Source organism: Doryrhamphus excisus, chromosome 7 (assembly GCF_030265055.1).
Source record: "Doryrhamphus excisus isolate RoL2022-K1 chromosome 7, RoL_Dexc_1.0, whole genome shotgun sequence".
NCBI lineage: Eukaryota > Metazoa > Chordata > Actinopteri > Syngnathiformes > Syngnathidae > Doryrhamphus > Doryrhamphus excisus.
This window is the reverse complement of record NC_080472.1, coordinates 19,761,128-19,781,649: the sequence shown is the minus strand read 5'-3', so window position 1 is coordinate 19,781,649 and position 20,522 is coordinate 19,761,128. Positions and strand designations below refer to the sequence as shown.

The 20,522-nt window shown below is 43.4% G+C and overlaps 1 protein-coding gene across 1 annotated transcript in view; it reads right to left on the bottom strand.

Moving 5' to 3' along the window:
• Positions 1 to 3,670: 3,670 nt before the first annotated feature.
• Positions 3,671 to 20,522, bottom strand: part of exoc4 (exocyst complex component 4) — a 108,212-nt gene continuing 91,360 nt past the window's right edge. The window contains exons 17-20 of the mRNA XM_058077159.1: positions 15,342 to 15,486; positions 12,497 to 12,675; positions 11,031 to 11,190; positions 3,671 to 4,794 (exon numbers count right to left, since the gene is read on the bottom strand). Of these exons, the coding sequence (XP_057933142.1) occupies positions 4,557 to 4,794; positions 11,031 to 11,190; positions 12,497 to 12,675; positions 15,342 to 15,486 (722 nt within the window). The 3' untranslated portion in view covers positions 3,671 to 4,556. The remainder of the gene's footprint in view (positions 4,795 to 11,030; positions 11,191 to 12,496; positions 12,676 to 15,341; positions 15,487 to 20,522) is intronic.

The window sequence follows — 20,522 nt, the reverse complement described above, 5'->3', positions numbered from 1 at the left end:
GTTAGCACGCAGACCAGGGTTCGATTCCACCCTCGGCCATCTCTGTGTGGAGTTTGCATGTTCTCCCCGTGCCTGCATGGGTTTTCTCCGGGTACTCCGGTTTCCTCCCACATACCAAAAACATGCTAGGTTAATTAGCGACTCCAAATTGTCCATAGGTATGAATGTGAGTGTGAATGGTTGTTTGTCTATATGTGCCGTGTGATTGGCTGGCCACCAGTCCTGGGTGTACCCCGCCTCTCGCCCGAAGACAGCTGGGATAGGCTCCAGCACCCCCGTGACCCTTGTGAGGAAAAGCGGTAGAAAAAGAATGAATGAATGAACTCAACAGACATAGGTTGATTTCTTCAGGCTAAAGCTAACGTGGCGATGCTGTTAAAATGTGAGTGTAATGGTAGCACTGTAGCTCACATGGCTATGCTAGTGTTGCCAACGTTTGCGTCCTACTGTCCTATTCCTCATGTGACGTTGTTGTGTGTGATATATTGCATCTATTACATTAGACATAGGTATAGAGTATACAACTCATGAGCATTAAAGCTGCATACATAGAAAAAAGCGTGTTCCCAGCTATATTTCCAATACACTATTGTAGTACTTGTGAGACTTATTTAAAATGACTGAAAAATGGAACCTGGAAGGATACGGTCCAGATTTAGCTTCACAAGAGCTGCGTAGTCTGACAAGTCCTTCATTTGTGTAAGACAGTTGTGGGAGAGGTTGACCTCCTGTTTAAAAAAAAAAAAAAAAAAAAAAAAAAAAGAGAGAGAGAGCCAATAATCCACACGGTTATTCATTTAGTAGATTCAAGGGCGTTTAAACCCTTCTTCTGTAAGCATATTTGGAGTGACGGCAGATGGGATGAGGGGATGCAGGCCCGTCGTGAGGGAATAATGCGGGAGATTGGGAGCCTCAGCCACCGCTCAAAGTTTGCCTTCTGCTGTCAGCTCAAGGTCCTGCGTTATACCTTCAGGTTCTTCGGGGGCCGGAAGCCAAAGAAATCCGAGATCTCATTGTGAGAGGCATCTAGGATGACCAGATAGGGCATGTGGCTCACGCAGGAGAGATCTAGACGATGAAAAACATCGGGATGAAGATGTACACAAGTACAAATGTACACGTTATGATGTCTTTATACCTTTGATGTTGTTATGTGGCAGCTCCAGGTGTTGGAGATGTTGGTAACTACACAAAACAGTGACATCCCGAAGGCCGTGATCCTGCTAAGAAGAAACACCATAAAGTCACTGTAATGTGGTTATGTAATGCTAAGAGTCCTCTGGGCCGGCGCCAGTTGGTGCCAGTTCGCGCCAAAGATGACGCTCGGCATGTTGCCATCTTGGCGTAATTCGGTGCCACCCAATCGCATAATCTTTGGCACGAACTGGCACCAACTGGCACCGGCCCAGTGGACTCCTAGCATCATTGCCGCAACTTAGCTTGCACCATTACATTCCAGTGGATTCCAATAAGCGGATTGTTTGTGGCATTTTGTTCCACTTGGTGAACACTTCGTGCCAATTGCTTGATACAAGTGGCGTGGTGAAGATTTTAAACATTTTGAAATTTTCTTGCCGCCAAACTCAAGTTTTGCCGCCATTACGGGCCACCACGAGCCAGTTTGAGCCACTGCATGCCACTAAGCACCTTATTAGTGACACTACGCGCCACAGCAAATTGCATTGGCGCGAACTGGCACTAACTGGCACCGGCCCAGCGGACTCCTAGCATCACTGGCGCAACTTGGCTGGCGCCATTACATTCCAGTGGATTCCAATAGGCGAATTGTTTGTGACATTTGGTTCCACTTGGTGGACACGTCGCGCCACTTTCATCAAGCAATTGCCGCGACGAAGATTTTAAACATTTTGTAATTTTCTTGCGGCTGCACGGCGGTCGAGTTGTTAGCATGCAGACCTCACAGCTAGGAGACCTTAGTTCAATCCCACCCTCGGCCATCTCTGTGTGGAGTTTGCATGTTCGCCTTGTGCATGCGTGGGTTTTCTCCGGGTACTCCGGTTTCCTCCCACATGAATGAAATGAAATTTTCTTGCCGCCAAACTCAATTTTTCCCGCCGTTATGGACCACCACGAGCCAGATGGGAGGCATTTTGAGCCACTGCACGCCACTAGGCACTTCATTAGTGACACTATGCGCCACAGCAAACTGCATTGGCGCGAACTGGCACCAACAGTGGACTCCTAGCATAAACCGAGAAGGGGTCTTACAGGGAGAGCCAGGTGGTAGTATGGGTGCTGAAGTCCAGTGTCGAAGCGACCAAGTTGGGCCAAAGAACTGGCCACCAGCTCAGCACTTAAAACACCGTCCTGTGTAAAACATATATAACATTGGTGCATTAAGCGTTGTTGTGCTACAGTCATAAAAACTAATTGTAACATTATTCTGCATGTGTACTAAGTTTCAAAATTAATAACAGAAATTGACAGGAAACCTGTCAAAAGTGACTGATAAGCTACTGTAAATGACATGTTATGAATTAAAATCAACTAAATGATAACTTAAATCATATTTAACTCCGTATATGTCCTACTTAGCTTGCAAAACACACAAATACAGAAGAAACAGACTTTTTGCCGTTTAAGGTGCCACTTACCTCTGCTGCCATGTCCACCTACCTGGCAGATAAGTAGTATTAAAGTATTAAAAATGATTTCATGACAAACAGTCGTCTGTAAATGTCACTAGACTGACTCGTACGCCGTAGCTGTGACGTATTCCAACTGCTAGCTAGCTCGCATTTAGCAGACGAGGGCGTTTAGCGGTGTCGCTTAGCAACAATAAGGCTCGTGGCGGGAGCACGGGACTGTGGGTAACGTAGTCCAACATTGCGTCAGGCGCCAAAATACATACAGTATAATATTTAGAAGATGCAATATTCATGTATTTATATGGTACAAACCTCTTTAGGAGTTGCTGGCACCGTGAACAAGCATGAAGACAATCGCCCACCTGTTAGCGGCACGTGGGAGAAGTCACGTGATTCAGTGACGTAATCATCCCATAGAAGAAGGGCCACATAGCTATTATTATGCTGACCCTCAGTGGGCCCCCAATTTTTCTAATATATTTATATTGCTTAATTTTAATATAGCTTTTAATATTTTAATATTTATAATAATTAAAAATAATTTAAAAAATATTTAAATTATAAAATAAAATGTATTAATATATATATAATTACAATTACATTATTAATATATTTATATTAATTATTATGCTGACCCTCAGTGGGCCGCCTATTTTTTACAAAACATCAGATTTTTTTGTATGTGCATATATTTAATATAGCTTAATTTTAATATAGCTTTTAATATTTTAATATAATTAAAAATAAATTTAAAACAATTAAAATAATTTACAATAATTTTTAAAAATATTTTAATATAGCTTAATATCAGCCTGTTTTTTTTAATATATATTATATTTTATATATTTTTTATATATTTTATATATTGTATATATTTTTATATATATTTTTGTATATGTATATATTTAATGTAGCTTTTCAGCCTGTACATAAATAGTACTGATAAAAGAAAAATACTGTGCATACAAAACATATATTCTGCCCCTCCCCCCCCCGCCCTTGGTTTTGACACATGTGCCAAAGAATGAATATTGACATGAATAATTTCTAACCTTATCTTCATATATATTAACATATCGATGTGTTATAAATGTAATAAAAGACATAAAACCAGACTTCTTCAAGTCAATGTAAATACATACAATTAGTATAAAGGACACACGTTTGATTCCGTCTGACTGCATGTCCAACTGTCATCCTCCCATCTCCTGTGGAAAAGGTCAGATACTTTCCTGCAACAGAAGAAAAAGGCCCGCTTTGCAAAAAGCACTGGGCAATAAAACCCTTTTATTATGATTAGTTTGTATATGACATATGCATTAAGAACCATCAGGGGACAAGTCAGCATGATTAACCTGTTCCAGATGTACTGCATGTATACTTACCGTACATATACGTATATATATGGATGGTAAAAATGGTACTTGCAGCAGGTGTTAAAGGACAACAAAAGAAGGAGTGCATGATGGATTACGGCCATTATTCAGCGTGACGTTTGTCATTATAAGCGACGCCGTCACATGACGCGGCAAATTAACATTCTGTTCAAGTTTCCCACGTATCGAGTTATCGAAGCAGCAGCTTTTAAGGGCTTATGCCAAGTTTAGTCAAATCCATCGGGGGCACCCGCAGCTGTTTTCCCATCGATCCCGGGCCAAAGTGTCAATATGATGGATTGTGGCGTCGGCTTCGGGGGGACCGGCAGCGGCGGCGGCGGTGGTGGGCCCACTGAGGTATCGACAAGCCCTCCTCCTTCGGTTAAGTACTCTTCTTCCAAGTTTATGAAGTAATTGCTGGCGTGGTCATGTGACGGGGGAATTACTTATGACTTGCATGATTTCCGTGTACAAAAGTGCTGAAACACGATTCGATTTTTAACCACAGCTTCCTCCTCCACACCCTAAAATGGCCGTCATTATTGCGGGTAGGTAATTTGCGAGAGTCGCTTCACACCGTGGTGATCTTCTTGTCTTTGCTGGCCTGCTTGATGGCGGCCTGCTCGCAGATGATCTCCTTCAGCCTCTGCAGACGCGTGTTCTGCGTGCTCAGGTCGCCCACCCCCGTCTGGCTGCGGTGGAGCAGCGAGAGGGCGTTGATGTACTCCAGCTCCGTGTAACGTACGCCCTGGTCCACCACCAGGTTGAGCAGCTCGTCCGCCGTGTTGTAGAGCATCTCGTAGTACTGCCTGAATAATGAGAGAGAGAGAGGCGATGAAAGGGAAACATTATGTTCCTGTGTTGCTTTTCTTGTGTATGTGTGTGTGTGTGTTGTTGCACAGCGGAATCAAACGTGAGGAGCAACACAGGGGAACAACACAAAAAGCCAAAGTAGCTGCTTTTGCTGTCAAGCCCAGTTTCCTCTCAGGGAACTTCAAGGACCTCCTGACGGTGTCGCTGGGTGACCAAAAAAAAAACCCCAAACAACAAAAAACATTCACAATGAGAAACTTCTTTTAGTGAAAACACACAAACACAACATGGTGCACAACGTTGGACAAAAACAACACACATTGAGGGTGCGCACGAGCAACAAACCACTTCCTGTTCCGTCTCCTTCTGTGCCGTTCTGATAATTGTTTATATATATGCTGATCTAGGCACATGCTATTACAGTCAGCGTACCTTAGGGGAACGCATACCCCACTTTGGGAACCTATGAATGAACTCAAATCATACTTCTATCCATCCTTCCGTCCATCCATCCGTCCATCCATTCATCTATCCATCTATCCATCCGTCCATCCATCCATCCATCCATCCTTCCTTACATCTATCCACATATCCATCCATCCATCTGTCAATCCTTCCTTACATCCTTTCTTACATCCATCCATCCTTCCACTCTTCCTTCCTTACATCCTTCCGTCTGTCCATCTATCCTTCCTTACATCCTTCCGTCCATCCATCCATCCACATATCCATCCATCCATCCATCCATCCATCCATCCTTCCTTCCACATATCCTTCCGTCCATCTATCCTTCCATCCATCCCTCCATCCATCCTTCCTTCCATCCATCCATCCATCCTTCGACCCTTCCTTCCTTCCATCCATCTGTCCATCCAGCCTTCCTTACATCCTTCCGTCCATCCATCCATCCACATATCCATGCATCCATCCATCCATCCATCTGTCCATCCTTCCATCCATCTTTCCTTTCTTCCACATATCCATCATCCTTCTGTCCATCTTTCCGTCCATCTTTCCATCCATCTATCCTTCCATCCATCCATCTATCCTTCCTTCCATCCACATATCCATCCATCCATCCTTCTGTCCATCCATCCATCCTTTCTTCCACCCTTCCATCCATCCTTCCTTCCTTCCTTCCACATATCCATCCATCCATCCATCCATCCATCCTTCTGTCCATCCTTCTGTCCATCCTTCTGTCCATCTTTCCTTCCTTCCTTCCATCCACATATCCATCCATCCATCCATCCTTCTGTCAATCCTTCCGTCCATCCATCCTTCCTTCCACCCTTCCTTCCATCCATCCATCCATCCCCATAATGAACATCTCTGCTGCTCATACGCGGTACTGAGGAGGGAGGAGTAGTGCGAGCGTGTCGCTGCGACGTGGTGATGCATGAAAGGACGTGAGAACGAGCAACATTAACCAACATTAACCAACATTAACCAACATTAACCAACATTAACCAACATTCACCGTGTTTGCCAAAAGACAAGGCGGTGGCGCCATTGTTCCACACAGCCGCACGGGCTGCCGGTTGTTTATGGCCTCTGCGTGGGAAGAAAGCTGCCCACCTCACTTTCTAATTAAACAACCCCCCCCTCCCCACCCCACCACCAACCGATACGCTCACCCGGTGGTCGACGAAGAATATTAATGATGCGAGGACACGGCATGTATAGCTCATGGGGTGACGTGCGAGGAAGAGGAGGATGATCACAATTCATTTCCAGCCATGGTAATGAATGAGTGAGCGAGCGAGGAGGCCATTAAAGGCTGCCTCTGTCAGCGTGTTTGCTGTCTCACATTAGTTAGCCGGGCAGGGAGGGAAGGGGGCGCAATGAGGCGAGGATGGATGGATGGATGGATGGAGAGGACGTGATGTTCTCCGTCAGCCTGGACCGCAACATGCAACTGGACTGATGAGTCGCTGCGGCCATGGCAACGCTGGAAAAGCAGCTTTAATGATGAAAGTTCCTTTTTTCAGCCATTATTTTAGGTCCTATTTCAATAAGTGGCTTGATGCAACATTACTAACACCTTGGCGCTCTAATGAGGTGTCAAACTTTGTGTGCGAACATTCTTATCATACTAGGAGCTGGTTGGGATATTTGGTACCACACAGTATAATTATATAGCAGGGATTCCCAATTATTCCTTCCCATGCCCCTCCGTTTGTACATCTCTGTGTGGAGTTTGCATGTTCTCCCTCTCCCACGTCCCAAAACATGTATGTTAGGTTCATTGTTCGTAGCATTGTCTGTCTATAGCAATCCAGGGTGTACCCCACCTCTCCCCGCATCTTTTTTCATCTTAAGAACATAGCCCGACTCCGTCCATCACTTATATTCTGTGACGCTGAATCCCTCATCCATGCATTTATCATATCCGGAATGAACTACGCCAGGAATTCCCAAACTTTACCAACTCAGGGCCCACTTGAAATGTCTGTGGCCCACCTTTGTCCTATAAACATTACATAGACGATAATAATAATATTAAGAGAAAGAAGAATAATAATAATAATAATTATTATTAATCGTAATAATAATAATAATAATTATTCTTTCTCTTAATATTATTATTATTATTGCTCTGACAATGCAGCATTTTGTCTATGTACTGTTGATAGGACAAAGGTGGGCTGCAGACATTTTTTAGATTTTCATAATAATAATAATAATAATAATATTAATTAAAAAAAAATATTATTATTCTTTCTATTTTTATTCTTTTTTATTATTTTATTATTATCCTTATTGTTATATTATATTATATATATATTATATTATTATTACAATACAACAATAATAATAATAATTATTATTCTTTATCTTAATATTATATTCTATTATTTTTATTATCATTATTATTATTATTATTATTGTATTATTATTATTACAGCTGACTTTGGGTGAGATAGTCACCGAAAGACACTTATTATTATAGACATAATTATAATTATTATAATTATATATATATATATATATATATATATATATATATATATATATATTATAATATATATTAATAATATATATTGTATTAATTATATTATATATTTTATTATAATTATATAATAATAATAGTAATGATTATAATAATTATTATTATGAAAATCTAAAAAATGTCTGCGGCCCACCTTTGTCCTATAAACAGTACATAGATGAAATGCTGCGTTCTCAGAGCAATAATAATAATACTTTATTATTATTATTATTACTATTACTACTACTACTACTACTACTACTACTACTACTACTACTAATAATAATAATAATTATTATTATTATTATTATTATTATTATTATTATTATTATTAGCTCACCCAAAGTGAGCTGGGATCAATCAACCTCAATCAAACTTTATTTGTAGAGCACTTTTTCATCCATAAAATGCAGCACAAAGAGCCTTTTATGTTAAAAAAAATCGGATAGGCTCCAGCATCCCCTCAGGAGCCAAGTTATGGATGGATAAATATCAACGTTCCACACCCAATAAACACGTACCTTCCTGTTTAATAAGGAAACCGCACTTCAAAAAACTAGTTTCAACCAATTTTATACAATTGTTGTTTTTTTTTTACTGCAAGTACTGCCTGCAGGGGGTCGGACAGTCGCACGCGGAGAGCAGCGGTGACAGCTAAACGGCGAGAAAGGAAGTGTGGAGGAAAAGACAAAAACCAGGGGGTGACAGGGAGGGAGACGTACGCCCATGGAAGTGACAGCACGCTGCAGCCTGGGCCCTAAATACAAAGAGTTTTATCTGTTGACACCTCACTAGCTTCTGCCACGCTTGTCAGCTGTACTTATTACCACCTTCCCTCTCTGGAGACACGGCGCCCACCGCAAACACACACACACACACACACACGCTTCACGTCTTAAACACGCACTTTGTGTTGGTGCACTTGAGGCCCGGCGGCGTCCGTGCGCCGGTGTAGTCGTTTTTCCCGAAGCAGACAGGTGGATGCGGGGGGGGAGGGGGGAAGTTCGGCGGGCTCGGCTCCCTCCAGCGAGCTTGTCAGGCGGGTGTTGCGGAAGCGGCTTATGACAGCCCTTTCCTACCTGCCTTACACGGGTCACTGCGCCGTGTTTATGGGAGCAGAGGAGAACAAATTTGAGGGGCCATGCACAAACTAACAGCCGTACACGGTTGGGGAAAGGGCCGCATTTGGGGTACCAATGCTGGTCTCTTCATCAGCTTCATTCTAGCACACATTTTCAAAAACATATTAATAAATAAGTCATGGGAGCTGCACGGTGGTCAAGTGGTCATACAATTACAGAGTTCGCCTGCATGTTTTAATCTTCCATATATTCAGACTTAAATAATCATGGCTAAATATTTTAATTAATTAAAATAAATTCATGAAATATGATGACTTTATGTGAGTGTGAATGGCTGTTTGTCTATATGTGCCCTGTGATTGGCTGAATGAGTTATGAATTATTATTATTATAGAAACACAACGCAAAAATTATATAATAATAATAATAATCATCATCATTATTATTTATAACATTATTATTAATAATAATTATTAATAATAATATCTATTATTATTAATAATAAAAATATAATTTTTAACTTTACATCACTATTTTACATTATTATTATATTATTATAATATTAATGTTATTATTATTATATTTATTTATATATTATTATTGTTATTATATTATATATTTATATATTATTATAGTTATTATTATTATTATATTATATATTTATATATATTATAGTTATTATTATTATTATTATTATTATTATTATTATTATATTATATATTTATATATTATTATAGTTATTATTATTATTATTATTCCCCATTTCAAAAACATGCTAGGTTAATTAGCGACTCCAAATTGTCCATAGGTATGAATGTGAGTGTGAATGGTTGTTTGTCTATATGTGCCCTGTGATTGGCTGGCTGGCCACCAGTCCAGGGTGTACCCCGCCTCTCGCCCGAAGACAGCTGGGATAGGCTCCAGCACCCCTCGTGACCCTTGTGACGATAAGCGGTAGAAAATGAATGAATAAATAATAAGTCATGCTATTTCATGGTCCAATATTAGTAACAAATATGCATATATGCATACTGTGTGAAAAAACAGGTCACTAATTCCTGCGTTTTGAAGTAAGGAGCAGCTTTACATAAATATTGTACACTGCAAAAAAACAAACAAACAAACCAAAAGAGATAATTATATCGCTATATTAATCTTAAAAGGGGGTGACATATGTTGCCGAGGTACATCATAAGCAGAGCCAGCTGTTGCCAAGCAACAGTGACTAACTTTTGTGTTGTGTTTCTCCTTGGCTGCTTCACGTCTCTGCTGGAGGCGTGGATGGCGGACAGGCGGGTGTGTGTGTGTGTGTGTGTGTGTATGCCAAAAGAGGGCTTTAACAACCAGTTCCAGGCCATATAGAGTTTATATGGACTTCACCACAAGGGGGCAGTGTTTCAACATGTTTCCTGTGTCTGTCTGTCTGTGTGTGTGTGTATGTGTGTGTGTGTGCTGAGTTCTTCATGCATTCTGCAGTGCTGGCTAGTGGCTAGCTAGTTTTAAGTCAGATCAATGCTTATTACTACGCCCTTGTCCTGGTCTCTCCTCCCTCTTTACCCGACATCAGCGGACGCATCCAGGAAAATAGCGAAGCATAGTCGAGCATCTGCCGCCTCTCATGAGAGCAGTCGTCCGAAAAAATGAGAAATGTTAACGTCTCAGACTGCTGGAGGTCTGCCTTCTGCTCCTGTCGGCTCCATCACAGCACAACTCACGAAAGGTCACATCATTAGGTACACATGCTAATTGCGTGGACGTGAATGTGTGTGTGTGAGATTCAGACAGCTGCAGAATACGCAAACAAAGCGAGCGGCGATTCCCAATCAACTCGCAATCAGAGCGGCGGAGAGGAAGGCGGAAGAAACGGGGAAGAGTAGCCGCCAGCGTTCGCCATAATCAAAGTTGACAGAGGGGAGAAACAACTAATCAATGCTCTTCTTTGGCCAATGGCGGCGGCGGCGGCGGCGGCGGCGGCGGCGTCTGTTCGCCGTTTCTTTGCACGTCTGCTCTCACCATTGACTGAAATGTTTGCAACACATTTGTGGTGTTCGAGTTCCGTTTGGCTTTCTTGCAAGAGGAATCCATCTCAGTTAAGATCAAAGCAAACCGTCCTCCATCTTGGATTTCCCTGACTTGGACCACAAGAGAAGATGCCTACCTGGCAAAGTCCAGGTCCGCCTCCCTGGACATGGTGATGTTGGTGAGGTTCTGCTGCAGGACAAAGATGTTCCTGCACATCTTCTTAATGCCAGACTCGCTGATCCGCTTGAAGTACTGCGCCCCGTTGATCAGGATGCAGGAGATCAGATGACCCAGACCTTGGTGGAGAACCACATTAAATCATCTTAGCTTCAGTCGCTCACAAAAGCCAGCTAGCATTTCCCTGGAGATGACTGGAGATACAGGATGGATGGACTTAAGGGTAGTCAGCGTACAGCTTGTAGCGCAATTATATCTTAGGAAGGTAGGAAGGAAGGAAAGAAGAAGGAAGGATCCTTGCTTCCTTCTATCCTTCCTTCAGTCATTCCTTCCTTCCTTCGTTCCTCCTCTCATTCCTTCCTTCACTCCTTCCTTCAGTCATTCCTTCCTTCCATCCTTCCTTCACTCCTTCCTTCAGTCATTCCATCCTTCCTTCCTTCACTCTTTCCTTCCTTCCTTCACTCCTTCCTTCCTTCCTTCCTTCCTTCCATCCTTCCTTCTTCTACTCATTCCTTCCTTCACTCCTTCCTTCCTTCCTTCACTCCATCCTTCCTTCACTCATTCCTTCCTTCCTCCACTCATTCCTTCCTTCACTCCTTCCTTCACTCTTTCATTCCTTCCATCCTTCCTTCACTCCTTCCTTCACTCCTTCCTTCACTCCTTCCTTCACTCCTTCCTTCCTTCCATCCTTCCTTCCTTCACTCCTTCCTTCCTTCCTTCTTCCACTCATTCCTTCCTTCACTCCTTCCTTAACTCCTTCATTCCTTCCATCCTTCCTTCACTCCTTCCTTCACTCCTTCCTTCCTTCACTCCTTCCTTCACTCCTATCTTCACTCCTTCCTTCAGTCCATCCTTCCTTCACTCATTCCTTCCTTCCTCCACTCATTCCTTCCTTCCTCCACTCATTCCTTCCTCCACTCCTTCCTTCCTTCACTCCTTCCTTCCTTCCTTCCTCCTTCACTCCTTCATTCCTTCCTCCTTCACTCCTTCATTCCTTCCATCCTTCCTTTACTCCTTCCTTCCTTCACTCCTTCCTCCACTCATTCCTTCCTTCACTCATTCCTTCCTTCACTCCTTCCTTCCTTCGCTCCTTCCTTCACTCCATTCTTCGTTCCTTCACTCCTTCCTTCCTTCCTCCTTCACTCCTTCCTTCCTTCTTTCCATCCTTCCTTCACTCATTCCTTCCTTCACTCATTCCTTCCTTCACTCCTTCCTTCCTTCACTTCCTGTTTTGTGCTCTCATTTTGTTACTATATTTCCAAAAACAATTTTTATATGATTATTATTATTAAATATTACAATAAATTTTTATTTTCATATTATTATTATATATTACAATTTAAGAATGATGTTATTATTGTTATTATTATTATGATGATAAAATGCTTGCTGAGAAGTGACCACGGACGCCCCCCCCCAGAATACCTTCAAAGATGTACTGGAACTTGTGCTGCTGGAGGGCCGCCCCCATCACCTCCTCGATGGCGGAGATGTCCTTATTGAGCTTGACCACCAGCGGGTCGTAGTCCATGCTCTCCACGTTGGCCACGATGGCGTAGTTGCCCTGCTTGGTCAGTGGGATCAAGTAGTGGAAGCAGTGGACCCTGCGTGGAAGGACTCACGACCTTATTTGGGGTCTGGAGAGGCCGTCATTTCTTACTTATTTCTTACTTATTTCTTACTTGCTTAGCACAGCTGGGTGCTATTCAGCAGTGAAATATGATTAGTTAGTCAAACACGGCGTAAATGTATAAGCTAGCTGAACGGGCGGGGGCGGAGGTGTGTGGGGGGGGGGGGGGGGGGCAATGGGAGGGGGGGTCCTGCCTTTTAACATTTTCTTCACACCCAAAAGCAAATTGTAGCCTTCAAAAGCATTTAATTACAGAAGAATGTGGCGCACAAAGAAGCTTTTGGCACAGCTAATTCCTTATTCATTTCATCTTTTCCCGTTTGAATGAAGACCACGGCTAAGTGTGGGTTCGGAACGCTGCTGGGGGGGTAAAACAATATCAGGAAATGTTTGCTATGCGTGTCCGTACCTTGAAACTTCAAATGACCAACATAAATATTACTTAAGCGTCTTAAAGCGGTGCTTTCCAGTCATTTCCAGTTTTCCATGTCGGGTTTTAAACACTCCGGATCCGCTTATCCTTACGGGTGCTAAACAAAGACTTTAGGGTAGTCAGTGTGCAGCTTGTATCGCAATAATATCTTAGGAAGGTAGGAAGGAAGGAAAGAAGAAGGAAGGATCCTTCCTCCCTTATATCCTTCACTCCACTCTTCCTCCACTCCTTCCTTCCTTCACTCCTTCCTTCACTCCTTCCTTCACTCATTCCTTCCTTCCTTCACTCATTCCTTCCTCCCTCCACTCCTTCCTTCCTTCACTCATTCCTTCCTTCACTCATTCCTTCCTCCCTCCACTCCTTCCTTCATTCCTTCCTTCCTTCTTTCACTCCTTCCTTCACTCCTTCCTTCCTTCACTCCTTCCTTCACTCATTCCTTCGTCCCTCCACTCCTTCCTTTCTTCACTCATTCCTTCCTTCCTTCACTCATTCCTTCCTCCCTCCACTCCTTTCTCCCTCCACTCCTTCCTTCTTTCACTCCTTCCTTCACTCCTTCACTCCTTCCTTCCTTCACTCCTTCCTTCCTTCACTTAAGCGTCTTATAGCGGTGCTTTCCAGTCATTTCCGGTTTTCCATGCCGGGTTTAAACACTCCGTATCCGCTTACCCTTACGGGTGCTAAACAAAGAGGTATGAAATGGCAAAGAAGTTTCTTCAATCTACTGTATCACCCTCCTTTGACCCCCCCCCCCCCCCGCTTTCATCCGCATGGCTTCATTTAACTGGTACAACCGTCGGGGGAAATTCCGTGGATGAGAGGAGCCAATGGAGTGTAGCATATAGCGGGACGCACGCCTCGGGGAGGTTGGGTTTTTTTTTTTCCAACTGAAAGCATAAACAACGTTGCATAAGTTGCACCATCCATGGGGAGCTGGTGGGATGATGATGATGACGATGATGATGATGGGGGCTATTAAGGGTTTGCAGGAGGGGTAGGAGGGTTATGGTGTGGTAAATGAACTGGCCATAATGGATGCTACACTACACGGGCTAAGCGTCGCCATTAAACCTACAGCAAGTCAACAAAGTGCGGCGCTGCAGCAGCCTCCGCTTTTCTAGTCAAGGAAGGAAGTCTTTCCTCGCTTCCCAGGCAACTCCGGGATAAATAGAAGGAATTCCCTCAAATGCACCACCGGATAACGTCGTACACTTCCGTGTGGTGAGCAGCAATTAGGGTAGTCAGTGTGCAGCTTGTATCGCAATCATTCCTTCTTTCCTTCCTTCCTTCCTTCCCGACTTCTTTCCCTAATTCTTTCATTCATTCATTCCTACCTTCCTTCCTGAGTTCTTTCCCTAATTCCTTCCTTCCTGACTTCCTTCCTTCCTTCCCGACTTCTTTCCCTGATTCATTCATTCATTCCTTCCTTTCCGACTACTTTCCTTCCTTTCTTCCTTCCTTCATTCCTTATTTCCTTCCTGACTTCCTTCATTCCTTCCCGACTTCTTTCCCTAATTCCTTCCTTCCTTCCTGACTTCTTTCCCTAATTCTTTCATTCATTCATTCCTACCTTCCTTCCTGACTTCTTTCCCTAATTCATTCCTTCCTGGCTTCTTTCCTTCCTTCCTGACTTCTTTCCCTAATTCATTCCTTCCTACCTTCCTTCCTTCCTGACGTCCTTCCTTCCTTCCTTCCTTCCTTCCTGGCTTCTTTCCTTCCTTACCGACTTCTTTCCCTGATTCATTCATTCATTCCTTCCTTCCCGACTACTTTCCTTCCTTTCTTCCTTCCTTCCTTCCTTCCCGACTTCTTTCCTTCCTTCCTTCCCGACTTCTTTCCCTAATTCCTTCCTTCCTTCCTCCCTCCCTCCCCTGTGAGATGTCCCACAGGTGTTCAATTGTGTTGAGGACTGGAAGAGACACCTGTCAATCACCTTTACCGTTCTCGCCAAAGCACTTGATGTGCTTAAACGCCCCTTATTATGTTTCATGTTGGGATTCATGCTTCCTTCAATGAACCACGGATCGGAGGCTTCCAGCAGCACTCATGCACCCCCAGAGCAAGATGTAGGCGAGACACAATGACCTTGTTACTCGCTCATGGTTTGCCAGCGGAGATTGGCTTTCGTAACATTTAACATACAACGTAACATACAATTCCAATTACAGTTGGCCTGCATGTTTTAATCTTCCATATATTCTTCAGCTTACCTGACTTCCAGGTGCAGCACCAGGAGGCAGCGGTTGGCGACGTCCTGGAAGGACCTGCACAAGTCCCCGAGGGTCTGCAGGATCTGGTCCCTGCTGCGATCGCCGTCGCCCAAAGCGTGACTGTCGGATGAGCACGGAGACAAACCTGCATGGAAAAGAAAGCACATCGGAATCTTTTATTGTTTTGGATACAATAACCAATAGTGCGCAGACCTCATAACTAGGAGACCAGGGTTCAATTCCACCCTCGGCCATCTCTGTGTGGAGTTTGCATTGTTCTCCCCGTGCATGCGTGGGTTTTCTCCGGGTACTCCGGTTTCCTCCCACATTCCAAAAACATGCTAGGTTAATTAGCGACTCCAAATTGTCCATAGGTATGAATGTGAGTGTGAATGGTTGTTTGTCTATATGTGCCCTGTCATTGGCTGGCCACCAGTCCAGGGTGTACCCCGCCTCTCGCTTGAAGACAGCTGGGATAGGCTCCAGCATGAGGAAAAGCGGTAGAAAATGAATGAATTAATTTTTATTTCCCATTTCTTGTTTTCATTTCTCATTTTTATGTTCATTTTCTTTCTCATTGTCCGCTTTTTCAAATTTTTTTACTTTAATTTCTCAATTTGAATTCCTCATTTCTTGTTTTTAGTTCGTTAGTTGTTTGTTTTCATTTCACATTTCCTGCTCTCATGAACACAAAAAATAAGAAATGTTTTTTCTAATTTTCCCATTTTTATTTCTCATTTCATATCTTCATTTCTCATTTGTGTAGGTTTTTGATGTTTTTTATTTTATTTATTTATCATAATTATTTATCATTTCTTGTTTTCATTCATTCATCCATTTTCTACCGCTTATCCTCACAAGGGTCACAGGGGTGCTGGAGCCTATCCCAGCTGTCTTCGGGAGGCGAGAGGCGGGGTACACCCTGGACTGGTGGCCAGCCAATCACAGGGCACATATAGACAAACAACCATTCACACTCACATTCATACCTATGGACAATTTGGAGTCGCTAATTAACCTAGCATGTTTTTGGAATGTGGGAGGAAAACCGAAGTACCCGGAGAAACATGCAAACTCCACACAGAGATGGCCGAGGGTGGAATTGAACAAAACAAAACGAGTATGATGCAGTACATTGCCGCCATCATTGGAAGCGACTTGTTGTTGTGCAGGTGTGCCGCCATGTCAGTGCAGGTGAGACGTGCGATGATCAGCACCCCCTTGTCCCTCCCTCGGTAAGGGTGGGGTGCTGGCCCGCATCCATGTGTGACCTTCGTGAAGAGTAACAGGGGAGTTGGCCGTGACTGCGGCACATCGATCGCGGACCCCTGCATTCTCCGGCTCAACAGTCACCCTTCATACCCGCCGCACGCTCGCCTCATTGAGCAAATAGACTTACATATGAGTGACGGGGCCAATTTCTCTCCCACCACCTTCCTCCCCTCGCCAATTTACAACCATTGATCTACACCGGGCTGAATTTATATACACTCATCATGCTCTCCGCACCCCTACTTTTTTTTTTAACACCCGGGTCCGCACAGCTGACGCACAGTGTGGAAAAAGGCTGCAGTGCGCTGACACATGCTCTTGCTGCCTCAGCAGCGGCACACGCTAGAAAGTGCAAAGACGAGCTGAAGGACGCAGCAGGCGTGTGAAAGTTGAGCTTCGCCTCGTGCGACCGTGAAAACCGTGCCATGACACGTATGACCTCGGTAGCGACAATACACGTCCGCATATTAGCCATTTGGTTATTATATTCATTCATTCATTTTCTACCGCTTATCCTCACAAGGGTTACAGGGGGTGCTGGAGCCTATCCCAGCTGTCTTCAGGATGCGAGAGGCTGGGTACACCCTGGACTGGTGTCCAGCCAATCACAGGGCACATATAGACAAACAACCATTCACACTCACATTCATACCTATGGACAATTTGCAGTCGCTAATTAACCTAGCATGTTTTTGGAATGTGGGAGGAAACTTGCTGTGAGGTCTACGCGCTAATAAAAATTGAGAAATGAAAGTAAGAGAAAAGGCGGCAAATGAGAAAGAGAATGAACATGAAAAATGAGAAATGAAAGTAGGAAAGGAGAAATATGAGGTGATATTTGTATTCAAATTCTTCACTGAAAATAAAAAGTCAAATCCACCGATGTAAACAAAGCCAATTAGCCTTGTTTACATCGTCAGTCGTTAGCATAGGCGTACATAACCACGCCAATAAAACACTGAGAATGACCAGTAAAGTAAAGCATTTTATATTCCACCGTGAGCCAAGGGAGGGGGCGGGGTCACATTTGTATGGTAGTCACATGATCTGCCATGTTTCACAGTGAGTTCTATCAGCGTAATTGTCATTTCCTGTCCGAAGCGAGAAGTATACCTTGTGTTTCTACTGATGAATACCCAATTCCCATTAGACTTCCTTTAAATGAACCCCTGATAAGACGGAGGGGAGGCAAACATTTGCCACTTGTGGGTCACTGCCATCCAATCAAGACGGCAAACACGGAGCTCCTGTGGTAGTGGGGGGGGTGGAGGGGGGGAAATGGATGAGATAACGGATTTCCTGTCTATCATTACCCTCTAAATGTATGTTGTGCATATACCTGCATGGACTTCCTGGTTAATGAACTCCCTATCGAGCAACAGTCATAGAACGCCAAGCGCTGGAGATACCTCCTCTGCTCCTGTCATTGCTTTGATATGAATCTCCATTCCTCTTAATGAATCACACCAATCGGGTCCAGCCTGATTTCTCCAGGGGTGTCTCCTAATGGCATTAATTGACTTCCTGTGATTGTATTTTGGGGGGGGGGGGGTATCCCCTGTGGTCGACTTATCAGATCATTAGCACATAAAGAAGTCGGCAGGTTAGACGGCAAAAATGTATCAAAGTTGATTTAGTTCCTGTTATGCATTCTAGACTAAAAAAAACAGGCAGCATGCATGGACACTCACACAAAAAGTAATTGATTAAAGCGAGGGCAGCATCCCAGCATGGGGGCGCCATTAGCGGGTACAGATGGGCAAAAGGCTCATTGCCGCAAAACATTCACACTAAAAGATGAACTTTCATGGCGTACACCAGGGGTCTCAAACTCAATTTACTTGGGGGGGGCCACTGGAGCTGGGGTCTGGGCGAGACTGGGCCGCATCAGGTTTTCCAAAAAACAAAAAAAAACGCATTTATTAAAAAACAAAACAAAACAATTTTTGGTTCCAATTTTCTACAATAAAAGAATATCTCAAATATCTTACTTTTTATTTTTCTACACAAAATAAGATGGAAAATAAATAAACAAATCAAGAATAAAGAAAATCAATCAATCAGTAATAAATAAATAAATATAATAATAATAATAAAATGACAAATAATAAAAAATTAAGAAACCACATATAGTTGGTGGGTAGACAAATTATTTTTTTTCAGATTAAAATAAACAAAGCATTATTAGAGCCCTGTAGACATGACAAAACACGACTATAGTCGCATTTATACTCTTTTTTATTTACAACATATTGCGCAACTGCAGTTAGCGACCTAAACGGTAGTCTTCAAGTTATTTCCTTTAAACTTAAATAGCCCAAAACTTACCACTTCCACACAGATAGGGAGGATAACTATTAACAGTTATTTAACCTTTAACATGAACATTAATCAAACGTAATACTTTTTTCTGGGTACATGATACCATACAGCATCCATATCAAACTTCAAGGCGGGGGCCTCAAACTAGTGTCCTGCAAGCCACATTTGGCCCGTGGGGCCGCGTGTTTGAGACCCCTGGTGTACACACGTCATTGGACGCCGAAACTTTTTTGTATCGTGGGAAGATGGAGGAATATGAGCGAAGAAGAGTCTGCTGCAGGGGTGGCATCCACCATGAATGATTCATGAGCGAGTAACAGAGAGGAGGAGGAGAGTTATTCATTATTTTGCTGCCTCTGGTAGGGAGGACTGGCATCTGAGCACATGTCCACAAGGTGGACAAAGTATGGAAGGCATGCATTAGACTTTACACATGCGTACGATAAAGGAAAGTAAAAGATCATCTTCTCCTGTTTTGCATGTGCGCCTTCAGGCATGCTGGGAATAACGATGAGCTTTATTTAGACGTCTATCGTGGACAGTCAAGGTTCCCAAATCCCTGTTGTCAAAGAATGCTGCAGGATAGATTAGCAGGTTACGGCTACACAAATAATGGTTTTCATGCCCCCCCCGCATATCCAGAAATATGATGGATAACCACAAGTTCATAAAGTAAAAAATATATATGTTTTCTATTAATTAATTAATTTTCTACGACTTATTCTCATGAGGGTCGCGGGCATGCTGGAACCTATCCCAGCTGTCTTTGGGCAAGAGGCGGGGTACACCCTGGACTGGTGGCCAGCCAATCACAGAGCACAGAGACAAACAACCATTCATACTCACAATTCATACCTATGGACAATTTGGAGTCACCAATTAACATTTTGGGAATGTGGGAGGAAACCGGAGTACCCAGAGATTGGGATTGAACCTGGGTCTCCTAGCTGTGAAGTCTGCGCGCTAACCACACGACCGCCGTGCAGCTAATTAATTAATATTTTTAATATTTATTAATATAATAATATATAATCCTTTATATTAGCATGCAGACCTCACAGCTAGGAGACCCGGGTTCAATCCCACCCTTGGCCATGCATGGGTTTTCTCCGGGTATTCCGGTTTCCTCCCACATTCCAAAAACATGCTAGGTTAATTAGCGACTCCAAATTGTCCATAGGTATGAATGTGAGTGTGAATGGTTGTTTGTCTATATGTGCCCTGTGATTGGCTGGCCACCAGTCCAGGGTGTACCCCGCCTCTTGTCTGAAGACATCTGGGATAGGCTCCAGCACCCCTGCGACCCTTGTGAGGATAAGCGGTAGAAAATGGATGGATGGATGTTCATACTTGGCTGCACGGCGGTCGAGTGGTTAGCGTACAGACCTCACAGCGAGGAGACCCGAGTTCAATCCTACACTCGGCCATCTCTGTGTGGAGTTTGCATGTTCTCCCCGTGCATGCGTGGGTTTTCTCCGGGTACTCCGGTTTCCTCCCACATTCCAAAAACATGCTAGGTTAATTAGCGACTCCAAATTGTCCATAGGTATGAATGTGAGTGTGAATGGTTGTTTGTCTATATGTGCC